Raw genomic sequence first — 27,728 nt, 5'->3', positions numbered from 1 at the left:
GAACTGTGGCATAGGACAAACAAAGACTGATTGCCCTCCACTTGCCTCCACTTTACTCCACTTGCCTCCACTTGATTCCACTTGTCTGCACTCCCCTTCACTTTCCTCTATTTCCCTCCACTTTCTTCCATTATCTTCCACCATCCTCCTTTCCCCGCCTCTCCCCTCCCTTCCCTTCCTCTCCCCTCCCTTCCTCTCCCCTCCCTTCCTCTCCCCTCCCTACCCACGCTTTCCTCTCCTCTCCACTTCTCTCCCCTCCTCTCCCCTCCCTTATCCTCCCCTCTCATCCTTTTCTCTCCTCTCCCCTCCCATCCTTTCCTCTCCCCTCCACTTCTCTCCTCTCCCCTTCCTTCTCTCCTCCTTCCCTCTCCTCCCCTCCTCTTCTCTCCTCTCCTCCCCTCTCCTCCCCTCTCTTTCTCTCCCCTCCTCTCTCCTCCCTTCTCCTTCCCTCCCCACCCCTCCCCTTCATTTACCTCCCCTTCACTTACCTTCTCTCCTCTCCCTTCCCCTCCCCTCCCCTCCCCTCCCCTCCACCTCCACTTCCCTCCAGCCCTCTGTCATCTCTAAATGTCGGATAATTGAAACCTCGATTATCCGGAATCCCTTCCAATTGGCGACGCTCTTGAGAGATTATCCTCTGGTTGAATCCAGGCGATTCTGTTCAGCTGAGGAGGCGACCCTTGTGGGGTCGTGGTCGGTTCAGATCCCTTTCAGACTCTGGTCCGTCCACTTCGTACGAATGAATTCGTGTGTGTGTGTGTGTGTGTGTGTGTGTGTGTGTGTGTGTGTGTGTGTGTGTGTGTGTGTGTGTGTGTATAATAGGGAGTTTAAATGGTAAATACATTTTTGGTCAAACTAGGTTGACAAGTAAATATATATAATTGCAATAATATTAAATAATAATTAATAATGATAATAATAATTAATAATAATAATAGTAGTAATAGTAGTAATAGTAGTAATAACAATTATAATTATAATAATGATAATGATTATGATAATGATTATAACTATTATTAATGATGAAGACGAATAGTAATAATGATAACACTAATAATAATAATAATGATAATAATAATAATAATGATAATAATAATAGTAATAATAATAATAATAGTAATAATAATAATAATAATAATAATAATAATAATAATAATAATAATAATAATAATAATGATGATGAGATTGAAAACAGTAACGATAAGACTAATGATAACATTAATGACTGATAACATTAACGATTGATGACAATAATAATAATAATAACAATGAATAAACTAGCCCCATATCACTGAACTTAATTTAGAATATATGTGGTGGCTCCAATTACCCTCCAAAAAAAATTTGATTCGAAATTCCGCGAAATTGTATTTTCATTTTATCATTATTTCCATTCATGATATTTGAAAGGTTTTGTATGTAGGACACGATAGTAATTGAATATTCCCCCCCTGGACAAAAAATGTGAAAAATATTGTTTATTTACAAACCAAAATCTCACCTTTTTGATTTGTATTTTAATGACATATTTGTGGGTTGCAATAAAAGACAGTGAATAAATGAATAAATGAATACATCTCACTCAACATCGCACTCCCGCGCCGTGGGAAGTGAGAAACCTGTGGTAGGGCAACGCCCGATTTTGGGTCACTTCCCCGCCTTGCCAGGGCTATCGGGAATCGAACTCACGACCACCTGGTCATGAGATCGACACGCTATCCACTGAGCTACATCGCGGTCTAAATGAATAAATAGATAAATAAATGAATAAATAGATGAATAATTTTATGATGATATGGTTTAAAGGGCCATTTACACAAACAGTTTGACAAACCCAGTTTGTCAGACAAGTGTTTGAAGTGATGTTTGACCGTGTGAATGGGGTATTTGGTCGTCAAACACGTTTGTCGAACGTGTTTGACAACCAAATACCCTATTCACATGGTCAAACATCACTTCAAACACTTGTCTGACAAACCGGGTTTGTCAAACCGTTTGACCGTCTAAATGCCCCTTAACGGCACAAACTTCCCCGTATTTGAAGGCCAGGACGGTGCCCCTCACAGAGGACTTTGTAGCATGGAATGTAACGACCCATACCTTTTGTTCAAATTCGCCGGTGGCAGGGTTCGAGCCGCCATCCCCCCGACCTTCGCCACAAGTAACGACGCCCTAACCCGCATCCTTCCCTGCAACTTAAAACCCACTTCTTTGTAGGAGCAAGTGATCATTATGGGCCCAAAAATACTATGAAATTGTTAGAAATAATAGATAAACTAAATTCTCTTAGAAACGCAAGGAAAAAATCTAGAATCTAGAAGAGATAATCTGTTTGAAGGACATCTAAGAATAGTTTTCTAATTAAAAGTTTTCATATTTAGAATAGTCTAGATATAGAAATAGTCCAGGTAGACGACATAGATCATGACACAGCAGTGAACAGTAATACACAGAGCTACACAGTAGCACACAGAACTATACAAGATTGCAAAGCACAATAACTATACTATGATCACCACAACACAGCACACCATCACCAACACAGAATATGTCCCTCATAACCGTACAAAGCATCACACAGCATCACAAAACACAGAGGTACCACCATAACACAGCACTACCACACAGCACCACAAATCACAACACAGCACAGAACCTCCACAAGACCACAAAGCATCACACAGCACCACAAAACACAGAGCCACCACTAACATAACACAGCACTACCACACAGCACCTCACAGCACCACGATGCACAACACAGCACATATTATCCACAAGACCACGAAGCACAACACAGCACCACCATAACACCTCATATCACCACAAAGCACAACGCAGCACAGATCCCCCACAAGACCACAAAGCACCACAGAGGACCACAAAGCACAGACCCACCACCACTAGCATAACACAGCACCACAAAAGACAGACTATACCCACCCGGTCATAAACACAAACACGCCAATAAACAAACATAAACACGGACTATCGGGGAACATGTGTACACGTGTGCAGCACCTCGTGGCGTGCACACAGCTGCATGTGCACATGCACACGTACGCACACACGTGTACACGATTGATGGGATTCTGTGTAAGTTTAATCAATAGAGGCCACCCCGGTGACTTAGCAACCTCCGCCTTCAGTCCATTTAACGTGAAGGCAATGGAAACGACGTGTACGTGTGTGTGTGTACGTGCGCGTGTGTGTGTGTACATGTATGTACATATGTGTGTGTGGGTGTGTGGGTGTTTGTATGTGTACCTGAGTGTGTGTGCATGCGGGTGTGTGTGCGTCTGTACGTGTGCATATGTATGTGTATTCACTTCGGATCTGCTGCAGTCTCTGTCGAGACAGCCAGACACCACCCTACGGCAGTGAGCTCAGAGCTCCTTATTAGCCGATCTCTGGGTAGGTCTGAGACCACTCACACACCACACACCGGGACAGCAAGGTCACAACTCCTTGACTAACGTCCCGTACCTACTCGCTGCTAGGTGAACAGGGGCTACACGTGAAAGGAGACAAACCCAACTTATCTCCGCCCGACCGGGGAATCGAACCCCGGTTCTCTGGCTTGTGAGGCCAGTGCTTTAACCAATCCGCCACCGAGCCGTGTGCGTGTACATGTCGGTGTGTGTGTGTGTGTGTGTGTGTGTGTGCGTATACGTGTACAAATATATATGTTTGTATGTGTGCGTATACGTCTGCATATATATGTGTGTGTGTGGGTTTACATGTGCATATTTGTGTGTGTGTTGGTGCTTGTTTACGTATGCGTGTACATGTGCGTGTACTTATGCGTGTAAGTGTGCGTGTACACCCATCGCGTGCATGTGCACGTGTGTGAATATATTGACATAGGAGGCTATGAACGTGGGGCCCCGTCTTACTTTGGCCAATTACCGTGCCTCGTTCTGAATTCATACATTGTTCCAGCTTAGGTTGCATCTACATGAAAAACTGTATTTCTTCAGACGTGTGTTTGCGTGTGTGTTTACCTAGTTGTATTTACCTTGTTGTATCTCACGGGAAGGGGAGCTATGCTCATGGTGTCCCGTCTTTGTATCTCGCATCATCTAGGTTGTTCTTAAATTCTTGTATGGTGTTTGCACACACTATTGTTTGCACACACTATTGTTTGTTCCAGACATCCACCACTCTGTGTGGAAAGCTTTTTTTCATGTCTCTTCTATAACTATCCTTTTTTTCATGTTCCCTTGTTTAAATCTTCTCTATCAATGACTTCCATGCCTCTCATGATTCTGTAGATGGTCAGTAGGTCGCCTCTCACTTCTTTGTGTGTGTGTGTGTGTGTGTGTGTGTATGATAATAATAATAATAACTATTGATAATGATAATGATAATAATAATGATTATGATAATGATAATAATGATGATAATTTTGAGTTAACAGTGATATAATGGCAATATACAATATGTCCTAATTTTAGGACTAGTCTAATTGGAGTACATAATGTGCAAAGGGGGTACTAGGTGGCGGTGTCCACAGAGTGATTATGACGACGACGATGATGATGATTGTGTGTGCGTGTCAGTCTCAACTTTTTTATTTCTATTAAGGTTAACAACTTTGCCAACCGTGTAGTTAATGAATGGAACAAACTTCCTGCACAAGTAGTGCAATGTAGTTCAGTTCGAAGCTTTAAGAATCATTTAGATAAATACCTAAGTAAGATGCTGTAATGATTATAATTTATCTTATATTATTTGTTTTTGTTTTGTTATCATTCGTCTGTCTGATTTCCATTTATTATTAGTTATATGTCAATTTATTATTATTTACTATTTACCTGTTTGTTTATTATTTAACTATACCTATGCATTTATTTATGTATTTTATTTGTTATTTACATTGTTATAGTTTTTATTTATTATTTTATTATTAATATGATTTTTTTTTTCGCATCCGACCTAGATATGGATTAAAAGGTCTCCTGTCGGCATGCTCCGCCTTTGTAATCCTTTGTAACGTGAGACGAGGCCCTTTGGTATATGTATGCATGTGTGTATGTATGTATTTATGAATGTATGTATATACGGTGTACATTTATATATGTTTATATGTATGCATAAATATATGTATGTATATATGTGTGCATGTATATATGTACGTGTGTATTTATGTATGTATATATGAATGTATACGTTTTGTATCCCTTGTATTTCACGTTATAAAGGGGTAGAGACCTTTTGAAATATATCATATATATATATATATATATATATATATATATATATATATATATATATATATATATATATATATATATATGTATATATATGTTGAGACATTCTGACAAGTTGAAGTTGGTGGGAAGAGGAAAGACTGGATTCTTAGTCCGAGTTTTATTCTTGACTACTTTCGCTACATTTCATCATACATATATACATACATGCATACATACATATGTATATATATATATATATATATGTATATATATATATATATATGTATATATATATATATTATAATGTGTGTGTGTATGTACCTATGTATATATTTGTGTATGTGTATGTATGTACGTATGTGCGTATGTGTGTACACACACTCAAAGCCTTCTATGTTCGTTCCTGTTTCATTTCTGCTTGTGTGTATTTGCATGTGTCCTTTTGGTTCTCAGAACTTGATCTTCTGAAGTCACGTTTCGGTGTTTGAATCCATTTCCAAAAGAGAAGACAGACGTGACCCAAGAGCCTATGAGCGTTTATACTTCAGGAGGGAAATGTAATATTCAGGAAAGGCAGATCGTTCGTGCTTGCGCGCACACACACACACACACACACACACACACACACACACACACACACACACACACACACACACACACACACACACACACACACACACACACACACACGCAGTTGGTAGAGCGCTGAACTGGGAAGCAGAAGTGCTCCCAGTACCCAGTTCGAATCCTGCCCAGGGCCGAAATTATTTCGGTATCGCTGTGCCTCGGGTCGTTACTCTGACTCTCGTGGGCGGGGAGTTGGGTGTGTGTGTGTGTGCAAGGTCATAGCATTACCCATAGATCGGACCTACGAGCTCTGAGCTCTCTTCCAGGAGGGAAATAGCTGTCGATCACGAGTCCAACACGTGATCCAAAGACCAAGTGAACACACACACACACACACACACACACACACACACACACACACACACACACACACACACACACACACACCTTTAAGAACAAACTAGATGTTGCGAGATACAAAGACAGGACACCACGAGCATAGCTTCCTTTCCCGTAGAATACAACTAGGTAAATACACACACACACACACACACACACACACACACACACACACACACACACACACACACACACACACACACACACACACACACACACACACACACACACACACACACACACACACACACAATAACCATTTATATAATCATGAAAGGCATGGAAATTATTGATATAGATGGATGGGAGAGATACAAGAGGACACGGAAAGAAAATCAAGAAAGACAATTATAGAAGAGACCTGAAGAAGAACAACTTTCCCCACAGGATAATAGATGTTTGGAACACGTTAGATGAGAATGTGGTGTGTGCAAAAACGATACACGAATTTAAAAACAGTCTAGATAAAACGAAAGATGGAGACGGGACACTACGAGCATAGCTCCCCTTCCAGTAAAATACAACTAGGTAAACTAGGTAAACACACACACACACACACACACACACACACACACACACACACACACACACACACACACACACACACACACACACATTTGTGGCCCAGTTGGTAGAGTTCCCGGTCGCCACTACGGCGGTCCGGCTTCGAATCCCGACCAAGGGAGAAATCATTTCAGTATCGCTGCTCTGCGGGTCGTTACTCCAATTCTCGTGGGCGAGGAGTTGGGGGTATGTGTGCGTGTAAGCTCACAGCATTACCCGTAGATCGGTCATTAATGAACTCTGAGCTCTCTTCCGGGAGGGAAATAGCTGTCGATGACGAGTCCGACACGTGATCCAAAGACTAAGGTGAACACACACACACACACACACACACACACACACACACACACACACACACACACACACACACACACACACACACACAAACATACCTTTATGATTGCATGGTGGCTACATTGCAAATATTCCTGATGATTAGAAGAAGCCGAAACGTTGCTAAAGGTAATGATACGCGATGCCATCGATCAGGAAGCGAGTAAACAAGGAAACTGTCGGCGGACTTTGGAATCCGGGGCTGTATTGCCTGTGCAGTAGATGAGAGAAAAAAAAAAATTGCCTTCCATTAAGATACCGTAAGCTCCATTATTGACTTTCTTTGTGTTCAGTTTTGATCCTTATAGACATTGGGTGTGTATGATTGTGCTTTCATGTGTGTGTGTGTGTGTGCGTGTGTGTGTGTGTGCGTGTGAGCAAGCAAACTAGCCATCTCCTAGTACATATCTATATATATATATTCACTTATTCTCGTATATGCACTTATATTTCTAGATTTATCTTGTAGTTTCTCTAGTTTTTAAGCCTTCGTGTTTATTTATTGTAACAAACACGTGATTTTCTACAAGTACTAGTTTTGCTTTGGTGTTTTTAAACAGACATATCTCATGAGTTTTTAGTTGATTTTATCCTGTGTGCAACACAGATCCTATGTTTTGCTGTTGAAGATTGTGGGTGTTCCGTCATTTTCCGCTCCTCTAAACATAATGACTCAAACTGAGAGTCAGTACGAGTCGGTTGTTGTACAGATTACTGACTCACTAACTCAGTGACTCACTCACTGTGACTCATTGACTCACAGTGACTCACTGACTCACAGTGACTCACTGACTCACAGTGACTCACTGACTCACAGTGACTCAGTGACTAACTGACTCAAAGTGACTCACTGACTCCGGCGCTGACTCACACTGACTCGTCCTTTCATTTATTTTAGTCACTGGTTTGTAATTAATGCCTCATAATTCACCTGCACGGTCTTGGATTATGTGTTGGACTCGTGATCGACACCTGATACCCTCCCGGATGAGAGCTCAGGAACGTCGGATAGAAGCGCCGGTAAACAAGGATTCTTAAGAGCGACATCCTCGTCAACAACCTCCTCTTTCCTCCTCCTCCTCCTCCTCCTCCTCCTCCTTTTCTTCCTCTTCCTCCTCCTCCTCCTCTCTTCTTCCTTCTGCAGAAACAGCCATCCATAACAACATCCTACAAATCTCTTCCTTCTCTTTCTTCTGCAAACCTCTTTCTCCTCTTCCTCCTCCTCCTCCTCCTCTTCATTTTCTCTCTCTCCTCTTCCTCCTCTTCTCTCTCCTCTTCTTCTTCCTCTTCTCCCTCCTCTTCTCCCTCCTCTTCCTCTTCTTCCTCTTCTTACTCCTCTCCATCTTCCTCCCGCAGAAACAGCAATCCATAACAACACAGACAACAACAACAACCTAATGCATATCTTCTCCCCCCTGCCCCTCCTCCCCCTCCTCCTCCTCCCCCTCCTCCCTCTCCTTCCCTCCTCCTGTTGCAGACCTCCTCTTCCCCCTCCCCTCCTCCCCCTCTTCCCCTCTTCCTGTTGCTGACCTCCTCTTCCCCTTCCCCTCCTCCCCTTCTTCCCCTCTTCCTGTTGCAGACCTCCTCCTCCCCTTCTCCTTCTGTTGCAGACCTCCTCCTCCCCCTCCTCCTCCTCCTCCCCCTCCTCCTCCCCCCTCCTCCCCCTCCTCCTCCCCTCCCCCCCTCCTCCTCCTCCTCCCCTCTCCTTTCTCCTCCTGTTGCAGACCTCCCTAACGCCCTCCTCTCTTCTCTCTTCTCTCTCCTGCAGAAGGCGACGCGATGGGACCAGCGTCTGCACATGGCGGCGGTCAAGGGCGACCTCGAGGAGGTCGTCAGGGTTCTCGACACCGGCAGGGTCCACGTCGACTGCACAGATCGTGTAAGTACACAAGAGGACCAGCTAGGTCCTCCTCCTCCTCCTCCTCCTCCTCCTCCTCCTCCTCCTCCTCCTCCTCCTCCTCCTCCTCCTCCTCCTCCTCCTCCTCCTCTTCCTCCTCCTCCGCCTCCTCCTCCTCCTCCTCCTCCTCCTCCTCCTCCTCCTCCTCCTCCTCCTCCTCCTCCTCCTCCTCTTCCTCCTCCTCCTCCTCCTCCTCCTCTCCTCCTCCTCCTCCTCCTCCTCTTCCTCCTCCTCCTCCGCCTCCTCCTCCTCCTTCTCCTCCTCCTCCGCCTCCTCCTCCTCCTTCTCCTCCTCCTCCGCCTCCTCCTCCTCCTTCTCCTCCTCCTCCGCCTCCTCCTCCTCCTTCTCCTCCTCCTCCGCCTCCTTCTCCTCCTGCTCCTCCCCGCTCTTCTTCTTCTGCTTCTATTTCTGCTTCTGTTTCTTCTTCTGCTGCTTCTTATTTTCCTTCTTCGTCTTCTTCTCCTTCTTCTTCTTCTTCTTCTCCTTCTTCTTTTTCTTCTTTTTCTTCTTCTTCTCCTTCTGCTTCTTCTGCTTCTTCATCTGCTTCTTCTTCTTTTTATCATTATTATTATTATAATTTTTCTTCTTTTTCGTCTTCTTTTTATTTTTCTTCTTCGTTTTCTTCTCCTCCTTCTTCTTCTCCTCCTCCTCCTTCTCCTTCTTCTTCTTCTTCGTCTTCTTCTTCTTCGTCTTCTCATTCTCCTTCTTCTTCTTCTTCTTCTTCTTCTTCTTCTTCGGGTTCTCTCGTTCTCCTCATTGTCCTCTTTCTCGTTCTCCTTGTCTTCGGGTCTCTCTTCCTTCCTTCTTCTTCTTCTTCTTCTTAATTTTTCTTCCTCTTCTTCCTCCTCCTCCTCTTCTTCTTCTTCTTCTTCTGGGTTCTCCCGCTCTCATTTGTCCTCCTCGTTCTCCTTGTCTTCGATTCCCTTCTTCTTCTTCTTCTTCTTCTTCTTCTTCTTCTTCTCCTCCTCCTTTTCTTCTGTTCTCTCCTCTTTCTCCTCCTCGTCCCCTTTCCTCGTCCCATTTCATCATCTTCTTCCTCTGCCTTCTCCTCCTCCTCTTCGTCCTCCTTTTTCTTGTGTTCATCTTTAGTGTATCCGTCTTCTTCCTCCTCCTCCTCATCATTATCTTCCTCTTCTCTCCCTTTATTCTCCTCTTCGTCCTCTTCATCCTCTTCCTCATCTTCGTCCTCTTTGCTCTTCCTCCTCCTCCTCATCGTCGTCGTCATCTTCTTCCCCCTCTTCCTCTCCCTCTTTCTCCTCTTACTCTTCGTCCTCTTCCTCTTCCTCTCTTTTTCCAGCAGACCTCCATACCTCAATTTCTTTTTTGTAAATACGGTAAAAAAAGCTCCATTATCATTTTTCTATGATACATTGTGGCGGAGGGGACGAAGAATTTCGAAAAGAAAGCCTTAGGATCTTGTCCCACGTTATTTGAAATACACCAGACAGTTATTATTAATCTTAATTTTATTTTTATTTTATTTAATCTTATTTAATCTAATTAATTGATTTGTTGTCTCTGAAATCACAGGACGCTTATTTATCTATTCATTTATTTACTTATTTATTTATCTATTTATTTATTTATTTATTTATTTATTTATATATCCTTATCGATTTGTTTATTAATTAATTTATTTATGTATTTTTATGTTTATTTATATGCATATTTATTCATTCATTTGTGTATCTATTTATCGATTTGTTTATTAATTCATTTATTTATGTATTTATATATCTATTTACCCATTTATTTATCGATACATTTATTTATTAATTTAATTTCGTCTTGCACTTTGCAGCTGTGCTCAACCCACCCCCCTTCCCCCTCCCCCACCTCCCCTCTTCCCCCTCTTCCCCCTCTCCCCATACCTCCCCCCACTCCCCCTCCTCTGACGTCACACTAAGATATCATCCCATTAGGCGGATGGGTCCTCTCTAGAAGTTCTTCAATCTAGTAATTGGCTTGTCCGACATCGTAATAATCCGACATCGTAAGAATGAGACATCGTAAAATTCTGTTATCGTAATTCTTTGCTTGTTTATCTCGGAATTGTGTTTATCCTGAGAGAGAGAGAGAGAGAAAGAGAGAGAGAGAGAGAGAGAGAGAGAGAGAGAGAGAGAGAGAGAGAGAGAGAGAGAGAGAGAGAGAGAGAAGAGGGGTTGAGGAAAAGTGCATTGACCTTGTCCATGATCTTGATATGACCTTATTTCTGACTTTGTCCTTGACCTTATCCCTGACCTTATCTCTGACCTTGGCCCTGAGCTGGCTATGACCTTGTCTCTGACCTTGTCGCTGACGTGGCACTGACGTAGCCCCAAGGGAACCTCTGAGGTGTCCGTGTTGAACGTGACACACACACACACACAGAGAGAGAGAGAGAGAGAGAGAGAGAGAGAGAGAGAGAGAGAGAGAGAGAGAGAGAGAGAGAGAGAGAGAGAGAGGGAGTGTGAGGGTGAGAGGGAGGGAGGGAGGTGTGTGTGTGTGTGTGTGTGGGTGTGTGTGTGTTGTGTGTGTGTGTGTGTGTGTGTGTGTGTGAGAGAGAGAGAGAGAGAGAGAGAGAGAGAGAGAGAGAGAGAGAGAGAGAGAGAGAGAGAGGGAGGGAGGGCGAGAGAGAGTGAGGGAGAGAGAGAGAACGAGAGAGGGTGAAAGAGAATGAGAGAGGGTGGAACAGAATGAGAGAGTGAGAGAGGGAGGGTGAGAAAAAAAAAGAGAGAGAGAGAGAGAGAGAGAGAGAGAGAGAGAGAGAGAGAGAGAGAGAGAGAGAGAGAGAGAGAGAGGAGCCTTGGAAAATTCTGTTCTCGTGTTGGCAACCCCGACATAAAAGGGTTTTGGGGTTTCTGCTGTGATGCCCACCAAAATCCTATTAGCAACTCATCCTCATCCTCATCATCCTTCTCTTCCTCTTCCTTCTCCTCGTCCTCCTCCTCCTCGTCCTCCTCCTCCTTGTCCTCCTCCTCCTTGTCCTCCTTCTCATTCTTCTCATCCTCATTATCCTTCTCTTCTTCCTTCTCCTCCTCCTCCTCCTCATCATCATCATCATCTTCCTCCTCCTCCTCCTCCTCCTCCTCCTCCTCCTCCTCCTCCTCCTTTTCATCCTCCTCCTCCTTTTCATCCTTCTCATCTTTCTCATACTCCTCATTTTGCTCATCATGCACATCTTTCTCCTCCTCCTCCTCCTCCTCCTCTACCTCCATCTCTTTCTCTTCTTCTTCCTCCTCTTTCTCTTCTTACTTCACTCCTTTCTCGTCTTCCTCCTCTTCCTCCTCCTCCTCTTCCTTCTCTTCCTCCTCCTCCTCTTCCCCCTCTTTCTCCTCCTCCTCCATCTCTTCCTCCTCTATCTCCACTGCCTCTTCGTCCTCCTCCTCCACTTCCTCCTTCTTTTTCTTCTCCTCCTCCTCCGCCCGGTCGCCCTCCTCCTCCATCACCTTGATCTTCTCCTCCTTGTCTTCCCTCTCCTTGTCCTCCTTGTCCTCCTCCTCCTGTTTTCTCCTCCTAGGGTGCCATTGTTTTGTTTTTACAGAATGTTGTCCTTATTTCTTCTTTTTCTTGTTCTCTTCCTGTTCCTCTTCTTCCTCTTCTTTTTCTTTCTCTTTTTCTCTTATTTTTCTTCCTCTTCTTCCTCTTCTTTTTCTTCCTCTTCTTTTTCTTTCTCTTTTTCCTCTTCTTTTTCTTCCTCCTCTTTTTCTTCCTATTCTTCCTTCTCTTCTTCCTCTTCTTCTTTCTCTTCTTCATTTTCTCCTTTTTCTTCCCCTCTCCCTTCTTCCTCTTCGTTGTCTTCTTCTTACTCTTCTTCTTCATCTTCTTCGCTATCCCCGTCTTCTCTTTTATTCCCAACATAGGCTGCATCTTGTCCACCTGCCCCTCCCTCCTCCCCCTCCCTCCTCCCCCTCCCCTTCCCCCTCCCTCCCCTTCCCCCTCCCTCCTCCCCCTCCCCCCTCCCTCCTCCCCCTCCCCTTCCCCTCCCTCCTCAGACAACCTCCCCTCCCTCCCCCTCCCCTTCCCCTCCCCTCCTCCCACTCCCCTTCCCCCTCCCTCCTCCCTCTCCCCTTCCCCCTCCCTCCTTCTCCTTCTCCACCTCCCCTTCCCCCTCCCTCCTCCCCCTCCCCTTCCCCCTCCCTCCTCCCCCTACCCCTCTCCCCTCCCTCCTCAGACAACCTCTCCTCCCTCCCCCTCCTTCCCCTCCCCCTCAGACAACCTCCCCCTCTCCCCTCACCCTCTCCCCTCCCCCTCCTCAATCTCCCCTCTCCCCCCTCAGACAACGTCTCCCCGTCTCCCCTGGGAGTTAGGGGGGGTCATATCCCCGGCCAAGACGTCTGGATATTTTTTCGAAAATTTTGGAACTGAACTTTGTTTTGTTTCTTTGTTTTGACTTTTCTTAATTACTGTCTTGCCCATCTTGTCTGTCTCACTCCTCTCCTTCCTCTTCTCTTCCTCCTCCTCCTCATCCTCTTCCTCTTTCTCCTCCTTCCTCTCGTCTTTCCAACAGCTCCTCTTCCTCCTCCTGTCACTCCTTCTTCCTATTCCTCCTCCTTCTTCTCCTCCTCTTTTCCTCCTTCTCTCTTCCACCTTCTCTTCCTCCTCCTCTTTCTCCTCCTTCCTCTCGTCCTTCCAACAACTCTTCCTCCTCCTGCACTCCTTCTTCTCCTCCTCCTCTTCCTCCTCCTCTCTTTCTTCCTCTTCCTCCTCCTCCTCCTCTTTCTCCTTCCTCTCGTCTCTCCAGCAACTCGTCTTCCTCCTCCTACCACTTCTCCTCCTCCTCCTCCTCTTCCTACCACCCTTTCCGTCTCTTTCTCCTCCTCCTCACCTACTCCACCCTCCTCCTTCTCCTCCTCCTCCTCCTTTCTTTTGTCCTTCCATACTCCTCCTTCCTCCTCCTCCTTCCTCCTCCTCCTTGCTCCTCCTCCTTACTCTCTTACCAGCAGCTCCCCTTCCTCCTCCCTTTCTTATATCTTTCCATCAGCTCCTCCTCCTCCTCCTCCTCCTCCTCCTCCTCCTCCTTTTGTCGTCGTCTTTGGGCCGAAAATGTCGCGTCGATTTTTCTTCACGAAATTTTGGTTTCGAGTCCAAATCCCGATTTTCACATTTTCTCATCCCGATCCTTCTCGCTTACAGACCATCTCCCCATTCCCCCATCTCCCCATTTCCCCATCTCCCTCATCTCCCCATCCCCCATTCCCCCATCTCCCCATCTCCCCATTCCCCCATTCCTCATCTCCCCATCCCCCACATCCCCCATACCCCTATCTCTCCATTCCCCCATCTCCCCATTCCCCCATCTCCCCATTCTTCCACCTCCCCATTCCCCCACATCCCTCATTCCCCCATCTCTACATTCCCCCATCCCCATTCCCCCATCCCTCATCTCCCCATTCCCCCACCACCACATATCTCAATCCCCCATTCCCCCATCCCCCAGATCCCTCATTCCCCCATCCCCCTCTCCCCCGTCTCGACCCCCATCCCCCTCTCCCCCGTCTCCCTACCCCCATCCTCCCCATGTCTGACTTTAGAATACATTTTCCCTGTCTGCCTGTCTATTTGCCTGTCTATCTTTCTGTCTGTCTGTCTGCTACGTCTGTATGTCTGTCTGTCTGGCTACCTATGCTCTCGGTGTTTGTTTCTCGTATGTGTCTGTATGTCTGTCTGTGTCTGTCTCTGTCTGCATGGCCACCTGTCTGTGTTATATTTTTCTGTCTGTCTGTCTGTCTACCTGTCTGTCTCTGCCTGGCCACCTGTCTGTGTTATATTTGTCTTCTCTCCCTGTCTATATTTCTGTATCTCTCTCCCTGTCTACCTGTCTGTATCTGTCTGTCTGGCTGTCTGTCTATGTTATTTTCAGAAACTACTATTATTCCCTTGTCTGTCGGCTGACCTTTACACACCTCCTCTCCTCCTCCTCCTCCTCCTCCTCCTCCTCCTCCTCCTCCTCCTCCTCCTCCCTTCCTCCCCTCTTACTCCTCCCACTCCCTACCCCTCCTCCCCTCCTCCACTCCTTCATCATCCTCCCTCCACTCCCTCCTCCTCCCCCTCCTCCACTCCCTCCTCAACTCCTCTCCCTCCTCCTCCCCTTCCTCTTATCTTTTCCTTCTGTTTCCCTCTGCCCTTGCCCCTCTCCTTCCTCTCTTTTTTCCTCCTCTTCCTCCTCCTCCTCCTCCTCGTCCTCTTCTTCATCCTCCATCAGTGCTGTGTCTCAAATAAACTCCTTTGCCAATTCTTTCCTTTGAGTTTAGGATTCCCCCCGCTCTTCCCCCCTCTCTCCCCCTTTCCCCTCTTCCCCCACCCCTTTCTCCCCCCTTCCCCTCTTACCACATCCCTTCTCTCTCCCCTCCCCTCCCCTCTTCACCCCATTTCCCCTCTCTCTCCCTTCCCCTTTCCTCTCTTCCCCTTTTCCTCTCTTCCCCTCTTTCCCCTCTTCCTCATCCCCTCTCTCCCCCTTCACCTCTTCCCCCTTCCCCTCTTTCCTCTCTCTCTCCCTTCCCCTCTTCACCCCTTTTCCCCTTTCTCTCCCTTTCCCCTCTTCCCCCACCCCCTGTCTCCCCCCTCCCCTCTTTCCCCTCTCCTTTCACCTCTTTCCCCCTTCCCATCGTCCCCTTCCCCTCTTCCCCCAACCCCCTCTCTCCCCTTCCCCTCTCTCCCCCTTCCCCTCTTTCCTCCTTCCCCTCTTCACCCCTTTCCCCTCTTCACCCTTCCCCTCTTCGCCCCTATCTCCCCCGTCCCATTTCCTCTCCTCCCCTCTTTCCCCTCTCTCCCCATTCCTCTCTTCCTTCAACTGGAGTCTTTCTCGTCGTCGTTTATGTCTGTCCATTTGTCTGTCTGTCTGTCTGTCTGTCTGTCTGTTGATCGTCAGGCCTCGGGTGCGTTCGAGTCTTGCACGAATTTCGTCTCCTACAATTCGAACTTTTCACTTTCTCTTAATCGTTCGTTTTTCTTTTTTAATCTATTTTCTTATTTCATTGGATTATGTTTATTCTATCAAGTTTATCATATTTTATTTATTTCCGTATCTATTTAATTGTTTATTAATTTTCATTTATTTCTTCTTATTCTGTCACGTTTATTTATTTTATTTATTTCCATATTTATTTATTTATTTATTTATTGTTAATTATTTGTTTATGTAATTATTTTCTTTTCTTATATTGTCTTGTTCTATATGATTTTCTTACTTTGCCTGACTACTTAACTATATACACTTTTCTAAGCTTTTCTAAGCGTCTACGATTTTTTATTTGAAATTTGTCTGTGTAGTGGACTTCTTTTTAATTAATTTTAAGTTATTTCTGAGAGATTGTTTCCTGTTCCTTCCTAAATTAATGTTAACGTCTTTGTCGTATTTTCCATTAAGGATCTTACTACTTATTTTTTGTTTAATTTATTGTATTTAGCTTATTTAATGTATTTTTGTCTTGTTTCGTTTTTTTCCTTCCTGTTTGATTTTTTTATCATTCCAGGATTTTGGGAAATTTATTTTTGTCTACATTTGCAGAAAATATATATATTTTAGTTTTTTTTCCTTCAGTTTGGTAAACAAAATCTATGTAAAGAATCCCAACGAACGTATTGTGACGTCATGTCGCTTGCAAGGTATTTGAATTAACGAACATCAAACGGTTTTATTTGCTACAAAGGCCGTTTCCTTATAGAAGAGTTAAAATGCTAATAAATAAATGTATCAGTACTTTTAGTATTAAGAGATCAACTTAAAATGAGACTCCTAAATTCTTTCAATTTAAGAATATACACCTGAGTTTTACATAACATAAGAATCAAGGAGAGTTCAAGAGACCCTAAGGCCTGCACTACACAGTTCCATGGTCCTTTCCACGTGTCATCCCCTTCCATAAAGTTACCTAACCTCTTAAAACAACCGATAGTTTCAGCGCTCACTAACTACCTGGTTACTAAGTCTATTCCATTCGTTAACTACTCTAATGGTAAACTAGTTCTCTCCTATTTCCTTCTTAAATCTAAATTTGCCTAATTCAAACCAATTACTGCGAGTCCAGCCCTGTTTCTTAGTATGATGACCTTGCCTGTATCACCCGTGTTCAAGCCCTTGGCCCATTTGAATACCTTTATTAGATCACTCCGCACTCTTCAGCCCCAGTCACGCGGTCACGATTCTATTTAAATGTGAATTCGAAAAGCTGAAGATTGAGTTCGATTACATTATTCTAGACTTTACTAAGTCTAAAATTAAAAAATGTGTCTAATATTCGTATTCTAGATTTAACTTCTCTTAGTTCGTCATTCAGCTTCTCAACCTATGACGCAAATTTAATATGAAATTTGGAAAAAAAAAAAAAAAAATTGTAACCGAAGTCGTTTCTACTCAAACGAACGCACTCGAGTCGTGACAGCGTGACCGGCGATTTAATTCTTCCAGAGAATATAAGTTAAGTTGCTTGATCCCGTCCTAGGATAATTTTCTAAGATCTTTTTTTCATGTTGTTCATTCTCCTTTGTTCTAATTCTAGTAAATCTTTTCTAGGATGGGACGACGCCTCTGATTCTAGCGGCAGCTAATAGTCACGTCTCCATTGTCAAGGAGCTTCTGGATCAAGGAGCCGATCCAAACATGACCCGACATGTAAGCAGACTCCATTGTCACGTGATGTGACGTGTTCCCCCTTTGAACTAAATCACGTGATATATAATTGGTGAATTTATTATTGGGGGTTTATAGGCTTCGCTGTAGGATTTGTCTCGTTATTGTTGTTGTATTTTGTTGTTGTTTGATAGAGACAGCGGAGATTCAACTATAACCTATACCCACCTCTGAAAGTTAACATATTATGTGTGTGTGTGTGTGTGTGTGTGGGTGGGTGTGTGCGATTCACCATGGTCTTGGATCACGTGTTGACCTCGTGATCGACAGCTATTACCCTCCGGAAGAGAACTCAGAGCTTACATATGACTGATCTACGGGTAATGCTTTGACCTTACACGCACACACACACGCACCCAACTTCCCGCCCACGAGATTTGGAGTAACGACTCGCAGCGCAGAGGTACTGGAATTATTTCATCCCTGGACGGGATTCGAACTCGGACCGCTGTAGTAGCGGTTGCGAACGCCACCACTGCGCCATGGAGTCGTGTGTGTGTGTGTGTGTGTGTGTGTGTGTATGTATTTTTCGCATACTTGCGTACACATTATCCCCAAACGTACACACACACACACACACACACACACACACACACACACACACACACACACACACACACACACACACACACACACACACACTTGTTAGTGTCTACACAATTGTATGTTTTATGTACACAAGTTTCAAAGTACACATCTTCCAAGCCCACTAACACCCCCTCCCCCTTACCATAACGCCCAAACATATTCACGCCCACGCCCTTCCTCCTCCTCACGCCCATCGGACAGACCGGAACGGGCGCCATTTTCTTCGCCGCCCAGGGTGGGTTTCTGGACATTGTGACCATGCTCCTGGATAACGGAGTCAACATCCATCAGGCTTCCAAGGTTCGTGGGGTTCCGTTTTTTAGGGGATTGAGACAATGTCCCCTTTTTGGGTGCAATATGTTTATATATACATATGTATGGAAAGTGGAAATAGTTTGCGTATTTATTTTCTCAGGATATGTGTAATTGGATTGGTAAAATTCCAGAATTACGCAAGCACTGGTTGTATATAAATCTATATGATTCTATACGAGTCTATATGAATATGGATTATATATGAATATTACTATTATTATAACTATTATCATTACTGTCATTATTATTATTATTGTTATTATGATTATTGTTGTTGTTGTTAATGTTACTATGAATTATATAGAATTAAAAAAAGAGATTAATGAATAAATTAGATTAAATCTAATTAAATTTACGTTGTCCAATAGCTCCCAGCTTAACTTAACCTAAATTAATATAACTGTTTCATAGGAAAAAAAATGAATGAATAATGAAAAAATGAGTTTGCGGGATACTGGAATAGAAACTTACACACACACACACACACACACACACACACACACACACACACACACACACACACACACACACACACACACACACACACACACACACGTGCACACACACACAAACACGTTCACATATGTACACGTTCACACACACATGTACACACATGCTTATGCATACACGTACACACACACGTACATATGCACACACACACGTGCACACACACACAAACACGTACACATATGTACACGTGCACACACACATGTACACACATACGTACATATGTACACATGCACACACACATGTACACACATACGTACATATGTACACATGCACACACACGCACATATGTACACATGCACACACACGCACATATGTACACATAGACACACACACGTACATATGTACACATGCACACACACACACACACGCTAGGTACGATCATTGGAGAGGGAAAGAGACGTTGCATTCTCCCAAGACCCACTTGACGCAGACTCCCTTCCCTCCTTCAGGACGGCGGGACGGCCTTGGTCGTGGCGGCCCAGTGCGGCCACCAGGACGTAGTGGAGTTCCTACTGGAGAAGGGGGCCAACGCAAACGTGGCCATGCGCGATCGGGCCAGCACGCTGTTCGTGGCCGCCCAGAACGGGCACACGGGCGTCGTCAAAGCGCTCCTGAAGGCTGGCGCCAGAGTTAATACCCGAAGGGTGGATGGCGCCACGCCCTTGTGGATCGCGAGCCAGATGGGCCACCATCAGGCCGTCAGGATACTTCTCGCCAACGGCGCCTTCCATGATACCCCTAGACATGTGAGTTGGTACTCCTCCTCCTCCTCCTCCTTCTTCAGGTGGAGGAAGAGGAGGAGGAGGAGAAAATGTGTTGTGGAGAATGTGAGGTCAATGTCTGTAACATTGTGTGGAAGGCTTTATTTATGTATTATTATTATTATTATTATTATTATTATTATTATTATTATTATTATTATTATTATTATTATTATTATTATTATTATTATTATTGTTACCATTATTATTATTATTATTATTATTATTTATATTATCATTATTTATATAATCAATATTATTCATATAATAATTATTATTATATAATTATCATCATCATCATCATCATCGTTTTTATTATTATCAATGCTACTATGAATTATATAAGATTAAAAAGTAGATTGATAGATAAACAAAATAAATAGTTGGAAAAAGGTTTATGGGATAATTGTATCATTTAACGGGAGGGGAGAGATTGAGGGGAGGAGGGGCAGGGCCTTGCGCCCCTTTTGCCCCCCTCTTGCCCCCTTCTCCCTTGTCTCCACTTGCCCCTTGCCCCCTTGCCACTTGCCCCCTTGCCACTTGCCTCTCCTTGCCCCTTGCCCCCTTGCCACTTGCCTCTCCTTGCCCCTTTCTCCCTTGCCCCTTTCCCCCTTGCCCCCTCTTGCCCTCCTTGCCCCCCTAGCACCCCCTTTACCCCCTTGTCCCCATCTTTGCCACCATCTTTGCCCCAACTTGCCCCCCATCCGCTCCAAAAGCTTCATGGCCGAGTTACACAAGTGATTGATGGCACTTTCTCACGAAGTAGGGGGAAGTTCGAATCCTGAAGAAGTCGCTGACGTAGGCGACGTCAAGGTGTTCCTTGACGCAGTGCGGGCAGAGGAGGAGGGGGGTGGGGAGGAATCGTCTCCCCTCCCCTCCTCCCCCTCCTTCCCCCTTCTCCCCTCCCCTCCCCCTTCCCCTCCCCTTCCCCTCCCCCTCCTCTCCCCCCTCCCCCACCCTTCCTCTGATCTTCCCCTTTTACCTTGTTAGCTTTCTTCTTTGCCTTCCTCGTTTGTTTTACCTTTCAACCTTACCCTTAAATTTACCCTTGATATCGTCCTTCTTCACCCTTCCCTACCACCCTCCCTATTTACCTTACCCTTTTTCCTTAGTCGCATCCATTCCCTTAAATTCCCCTTACCCATTACCTTCCCCCATTCCCATTCCCTTCCCCCATTCCCATCCCCTTCCCCCATTCCCATTCCCTTCCCCCATTCCCATCCTCTTCCCCCTTTCCCATTCCATTCTCCCATTCCCATTCCCTCCCCCATTCCTATTCCCTCCCCCATTCCCATTCCCTTCCCCCATTCCCATTCCCTTCCCCCATTCCCATTCCTTTCACCCATTCCCATTCCCTTCCCCCATTCCCATTCCCTTCCCCTATTCCCATTCCCTTCCCCCATTCCCATTCCCTTCCCCCATTCCCATTACCTTTCCCCATTCCCGTTCTCCTCCCCCATTCCCATTCCCATTCCCTTCCCCTTCCCCCATTCCCTCCGCGACCCCTTTCCCCACCCACTTCCGCCATCCCCTTCCCCATCCCCCCCATTCCCTCCCCATTCCCTCTGCCACCCCCTACCCCCTTTTCTCCCCCCACTCCCCGTTTTCTTTCCCCCACTCCCCGTTTTCTTTCCCCCGTACATTTCTTTCCCATTTTCCTTTCTTCTTTTTTTCTTCCATCAAGCCTGACGCTCCTGCTCTCAATTTGATTACTCTTCCGCTCTTTTGATAATTTAATTTTCTCCTTCCCGACTCAAAACAATTCTAAATTGCTTTTAAGCAGTCAGCTATTTTTTTTATATATTCTTAATTAATTAACTTATTTTTTCAAAACTGAGAGTCAAGTATTTGCCCCCAAACAATTCTAAAATTCTTTTAAGAAGTCAGCTATTTTTTTTAATATTTCTATATATTTTTCCATTAATTAATTAACTTATTTTTTCAAAATTGACATTAATTTTTTTTTTTTTCCAAAATTTCCAGGTTTATAATTAGGGTCTAGAACATCGTGTAAACGTAGAAATTATAATTTTGATTTTAATTATCATGATTTGTAATTATATTTTGCAATCAAGTTGAAGATGGGCCTGTATTGAATCAATAATGAAATTTTTTGTGTAGTTTTGTTTGTGTATGTTTGTACCTAGTTTTATGTATGTATAGATTTTCCTCTGTGTGTTTGTGTGTGTGTGTGTGTGTGTGTGTGTGTGTGTGTGTGTGTGTGTGTGAGAGAGAGATAGTGTATGTGTGTGTGTGTGTGTGTGTGATAGTGTACGTGTGTGTGTGTGTGTGTGTGTGATAGTGTGTGTGTGTATGTGTACGTGTGTGTGTGAGTGTGTGCGTAACTAAATGGTCGAGTGGATAAAACCTGAAAATCTGAGTTCGTGAGTACTTCGTGAGTACTTCGTGAGTAGGTTGTGAGTACTATGTGAGGACCTCGTGAGTTCGTGAGAAAGTTTATGAGTACTTCCTGAGCAGCTTTAAGTACTTCGTGAGTACATCGTGAGTTCTTGAGTACTTCGTGAGTGCTTCGTGAGCATGTTTGTGGGTACTTTGTGAATATTTCGTGAGCGACTTTGCGAGTACCTCATGAATTTGTGAGTACGTGAGTACTTCGTGGATTAGTGAGCGAGTTCCTGAGCACTTCGTGAGCGATTTTTAGAGTACTTCGTGAGTTTGTATTTCGTAAGTTCGTGAGTACTTTGTGAGTTCGTGAGTGCTTCGTAAGCGATTTCGTGAGGACTTCGTGAGTTCGTAAGTATTTTGTGAGTGATTTTTTGAGTACTTTGTGAGCGAATTCATGAGTACTTAATGAGCGAGTTTCTGAATACTTTGTGAGTTTGTCAATAATTTGTGAGTACTTTGTGAGCGAATTCATGAGTACTTAAGGACCGAGTTTGTGAATACTTTGTGAGTTTGTGAATAATTTGTGAGTATTTTGTGAGTACTTTGTGAGCGTTGACCTAATCCTCCCTGTGGTTCCTCAGGACGGTGCCACGCCCCTCCTGAAGGCGGCTCACAAGGGGCACATCGATGTCATCCAGGAGCTTCTTCCCTACAAGCCTTCCCTTGGGCTCCTCAAGGTAAAAACGTTCACCTTTTATTTAACCTTTGTGTCCTTCAGCTTTCGCTAAACGTTTCTGAAAAAACGTTTTTGGTTTTCCTCGTTTGTGTCCCTCTAAACTACACTTTTTTCTGAAGGTAAAAATGTTCCCCTTTGTTTACCTTTCCTTTGTTCTTCTTCCGTCTCCCTAAACGTTTCTGGAGTAAACGTTTTTGGTTTTCCTCATTTGTATCTCCCCACACTCTTTCACTTTGTTTTCCCCTTTTTGTCCTTCTTCAGCTTCCCTAAACGTTTGTAAAAAAAAAACGTTTTTTTTCTCATTTGTATCTTCCTTCCCCACACTCTTCTCAAGGTAAAAGCATTTGACTTTGTTTTCCCCTTTTTGTCCTTCTTCAACTTCCCTAAACGTTTGTTAAAAAAGCTTTTTTGGTTTTCCTCCTTTGTGTCCTCCCCTCCCCACACTCTTTTCTGAAGGTAAAACGTTTGGATTTCGTTTTCTTCTCTGTGTCCTTCTTCAGCTTCCCTAAACGTTTCTGAAGTAAACGTTTTGTTTTTCCTCATTTGTACCCCCCCTTCTCCACACTCTTTTCTGAAAGTAAACGTTTGACTTTGTCTTCCTTTCTGTGTCCTTCTTCCGCTTTCCTTAACGTTTCTGAAATAAACGTTTCCTCCTCCTCCTCCTCCCCCCTTGTGTCCTCCCCATCACCCTTTTTAAACGTTTCTAAACGTTCTTCTCCCTTCAGCAGGTGCCAACGTTTGTTCACTCAACCACGCCGAGAATGGTGGCAGACTTTAGATATTTTATGCTGACTGTCGGTAAACGATTGTATTTAATCGAGGGTTTTGTAGTATCCTAAAGAAATTATGGTTATTTCTGTTTTTCTGCGTTGATAGGATGTTTTATACAAATAAATACACATACACACAGTGTGTATGTGAGTGATTGTATATATGTATATACTGTATATACTATGTGTGAGTGATTGTATATATGTATATACTGTATGTGGGAGGTTATGCAGATTTATGGGATAGGAGGAAAGCTTTTGGGAGCTGTCAAGAGTTTTTATGAGAGTAGTAGAGCTTGTGTCAGGATTAGAAATGGAGAGAGTGAGTGGTTTGAAGTAAAGGTGGGACTTCGTCAAGGATGCGTTATGTTGCCCTGGCTGTTCAACTTATACATGGATGGGGTGGTGCGAGAGGTGAATGCTATGGTAGTGGGTCAGGGATTGGAGATGGTTAAAGAAAATGGAGAAAAGTGGGAGGTGAGCCAGCTGTTGTTTGCGGACGACACTGCGCTTGTGGCAGGGTCGGAGGAGGGATTGAGGAAGCTGGTGGCAGAGTTTGGGAGAGTATGTGATAGAAGAAAGCTAAAGATAAATGTGGGTAAAAGTAAGGTGATGAGATGTACAAGGGGTGAAAGTGGCAGTAGACTGGAAGTGAACATTAAGGGAGAGCGACTGGAGGAAGTGGATAGTTTTAGATACTTGGGTGCAAGTGTAGCAGGAAAAGGTGGAGTGAAGGTGGAGGTAGAATGTAGATTGAGAGAAGCGAGTAAATGCCTTGGTGGATTAAAGAGTGTAATGAGGAATAGACATTTGGGAATGGATGCAAAGAGGAGACTGTATGAAGGAGTGATTGTGCCAACAGCACTGAATGGGGCAGAAACGTGGAACATAAGAGAAGAAGAGAGAAGGAGTTTGAATGTGTTTGAGATGAGGTGTCTGAGAAGTATGGTGGGGGTTACTAGGCTGGATAGAGTGAGAAATGAGGAGGTGAGGAGGAGAACAGGGGTGAAAAAGGAGCTGGGAGATAGGGTTGATGAAAGAATATTAGGATGGTTTGGACACATGGAAAGAATGAGTGAAGAAAGACTAGTAAAAGAGGTATGGAAGGCAGATGTGGAGGGAGTGAACATGAGGGGACGTCCTAGGATGAGGTGGATGGATGGGGTGAAGGGGGCTTTGGGGAAGAGGGGAATGTCTGTTGAGGAAGGAAGGGAGAGGACGGAAGACAGAGGTGAGTGGAGAATGGTTGTATATGGATGATGTTGTGATTGCATGAGGAGGAATGGGTGGGGGGTGGGGGGTGGGGTAGTATGTGTGAGTAAATTTTGACGCAGCCCGAAGGGATTTCTCCCCGTCCTCTCCTTATATGCAAGGGGGGACGGAGAGGGGGGGTCGCCGATTAAATGAAGCGGCCTTGCTGTGGATGTGCTGTGTCTTGCGACACTGCTTCTGACCCAGGGCGGTGGGCAAGGTGCAGGGATGACCCGTCATCCATGAGGTGCTCAGATGAGAGGGAGGGTGGGAGGGGTGTGGAGTGTATTTAGGGATGAAATGGGTGGGAGTGTTTTTATGCCTTTCCCTTTTTGGCTACCTCCCTTGAAAGGGGGAAGAAGCCTTGGTATATGTATGTATGTATGTATATACTATATATATGTATATATATGTGTGTGTGTGTGTGTGTGTATACTGTATGTATATTCTTTTATCTATTTCCACTTTTGTTGAGTGTAATTATCTTTCTCTCGATTTATCTATTCATCCTCTTTACTGATTTATTTATCTTATTTATTTATTTATTTATTTTTATTATTTTTTATACAAATTTATTTTATTTAATTTTTATTTATTTAATTTTATTTTCATGTATTTTATTTTATTTTTATTTTTTATTTTTTTATTTTATTTATTTTATATTTCTTGTATTTTATTCTTTATTTATTTTATTTTATTTTATATTAATTTCTTTTCTTTTCTTTTCTAGAATGGCGAGTCTGCCCTCCACGCTGCCGCCCTGAGCGGAGACCTGCGGGTGACAAAGACGCTGCTGGCGGCCGGAGCAGATTCTTCGCTCAAGAACGACCAGGGACTCACGCCCGTGCAGATCGCCGTTCAATCCAAGCACTACGACTGCGCCTCGACGCTGAAGGAGGACCTGGCGAAGCGGAGGGAACGCGCCAAGACCGCGTCCCCAGCGACGCCCACGAAGTCTCCTCCTCCGACGGACTCCTCCCCTGGGAGTCCTAGAGTCGTCGGGAGTCCGAAACCGACTCCCACTCACGTCCCGGGGCGATGCAGCACTCCCACGTCCCCGGCCATAGTCCAGAGCCAGTCCTCCGGGCAGCTCCTCGACGGGGAGTCGAGTCCCACTCGAGCCAAGGCGCCCCCGAGGAGTAGCACGCAGTTCGCGTTAGCCGGGTCGAGTAGTCCCTTGTCCAGGGGTCGAGGTCGAGGTGTGGCGGACCAGTACATGTCCTGCGAACTTAGCACCTTGGTGGACGGGTCCTCACGTCCTCCGACGACTTTAGTCGTGGGATCCTGCGGAGCTATGAGTATGGGCAGCGGTCCTTCGACGGGCCCAGCGCCCTCCCCCAACCCGAGTATCTCCTCCGAGCCCGTGGGGTCGCACTCACGCCACAACGGCACCGAGAGGTCGTCCTCCAGACGGAGCGGCGACTTCAGCAGCGTGAAGAGCATTTTCCACAAGACTCTGGCTTCCTTCAAGAGGTCGAGTCTGAGGCGGAGGTCGAGTAAGGATTCCCCCGAGCCATGACATCTGAGAAGGACATCGGGAAGGACTTTGTGATAAAATTAAACAGAAAAAAAAGAAGAAGACGAAAAGGACTTCGATGTTTTTTCGTCTTCGTTAGACAACGACGTCTGGAGAGGTCTTCGAGTGCTCTTCGACGACGACGGTTTGAACGACCACAGGCCGTTAAAACCGTTAAAAACCGTTGGAACGCCTGACCCCGTTATAAAAGACACTCCCTTTGCTTGGTGCACGAAAGCAGCCTTTCGCTTTACGAAGAAGGAACTTGAAGTCAGTGGATGACTCCTCCAAAGGGGAGTTCTCTGGCGGCTATATTTAGCTTTTTTTGTTTTGTTTTGAACTCCCGACTGCTTAGTGTCACAGGGACGGAGATCCCTGGCCCAAGAGCTTCTACAGTTGTTGCCGCGAGTTTCACCAGATGGAAAACCCGGAGCCCCAGAGCTGCCGGCAACGCTCCTCCTCAGAACCTCCCGTAGATCTCTACGGGAAGAAACTTTGACTGTTGTCTGTGTTGTGTGAGTGGTAGAGAGAGGAGTCGCCGGTTGTCAGATGAATAAAAAGATATCTTGGGCACATTCCGGGGACCGAAAGCCATCCCCTCAGGGCTGCACCTCCTGATGGAGGAGAGGACGGGGAAGGGCGAAGTCTGGTATTGAAAATGGACGAATTTGTTCTTCATCTTGGACCTCTACATACAAGCAGGTACCCCTCACTGACGACCCACAATGCTTCTGTGTCTGCAAGAACCGACAGAGTTCGAGTCCTGAATTCAGGAGAACCTCGGAGGACGCAACCTCTGCAGGTGCGGTCGCGACACCTGCTGCTGCCGAGACTCGAACACCTTCTACTGCATTTGCCATCCGCTAGTTCGTAATTTGTCATTCCTGCCGCTGAGTTGCCAAGTCGTGATTGTACGTCACATATACATGTACATATATGCATATAGGCATATACATATATATGAGTACACACACATATATATACCGTACTTTTACATATACATATACACACATATACATATATACGAGTACATCCACAACATACATACATATATATATATATATATATATATATATATATATATATATATATGAGTACATACACATATATACCGTACTTTCACATATACATATACACACACATACATATCGTATATACGAGTACATCCACAACATATATATATATATATATACATATATATATATATATATATATATATATATATATATATTATATATACACATGTATATGAGTACATATACATATAAAGTACTCATACATATATATGAGTACATATACATACAGTACCTATACATATACACATACATATGTATATATATATATATATATATATACACATACTAAACTT

At 44.6% G+C, this 27,728-nt stretch overlaps 1 protein-coding gene across 2 annotated transcripts in view; it reads left to right on the top strand.

Moving 5' to 3' along the window:
* LOC143020821 (uncharacterized) overlaps window positions 1–27,394 on the top strand; it is a 104,118-nt gene extending 76,724 nt beyond the window's left edge. Inside the window, exons 2-7 of one of the 2 annotated variants that reach the window (XM_076177631.1) lie at window positions 8,827–8,937; window positions 17,450–17,548; window positions 18,356–18,454; window positions 19,429–19,725; window positions 22,728–22,823; window positions 25,574–27,393. In XM_076177631.1, the coding sequence (XP_076033746.1) occupies window positions 8,827–8,937; window positions 17,450–17,548; window positions 18,356–18,454; window positions 19,429–19,725; window positions 22,728–22,823; window positions 25,574–26,362 (1,491 nt within the window). In that variant the 3' untranslated portion in view covers window positions 26,363–27,393. Of the gene's footprint in view, window positions 1–8,826; window positions 8,938–17,449; window positions 17,549–18,355; window positions 18,455–19,428; window positions 19,726–22,727; window positions 22,824–25,573 lie in introns of both variants that reach the window. The other variant, XM_076177632.1, reaches the window with a different exon arrangement.
* Window positions 27,395–27,728: the final 334 nt, after the last annotated feature.

The sequence above is a fragment of the Oratosquilla oratoria genome, chromosome 40 (genome assembly GCF_046742065.1).
Source record: "Oratosquilla oratoria isolate Oo_2021 chromosome 40, ASM4674206v1, whole genome shotgun sequence".
Classification (NCBI taxonomy): domain Eukaryota; kingdom Metazoa; phylum Arthropoda; class Malacostraca; order Stomatopoda; family Squillidae; genus Oratosquilla; species Oratosquilla oratoria.
Note: the sequence above shows the minus strand (reverse complement) of the source record. Positions and strands in the feature narration are given on the sequence as shown.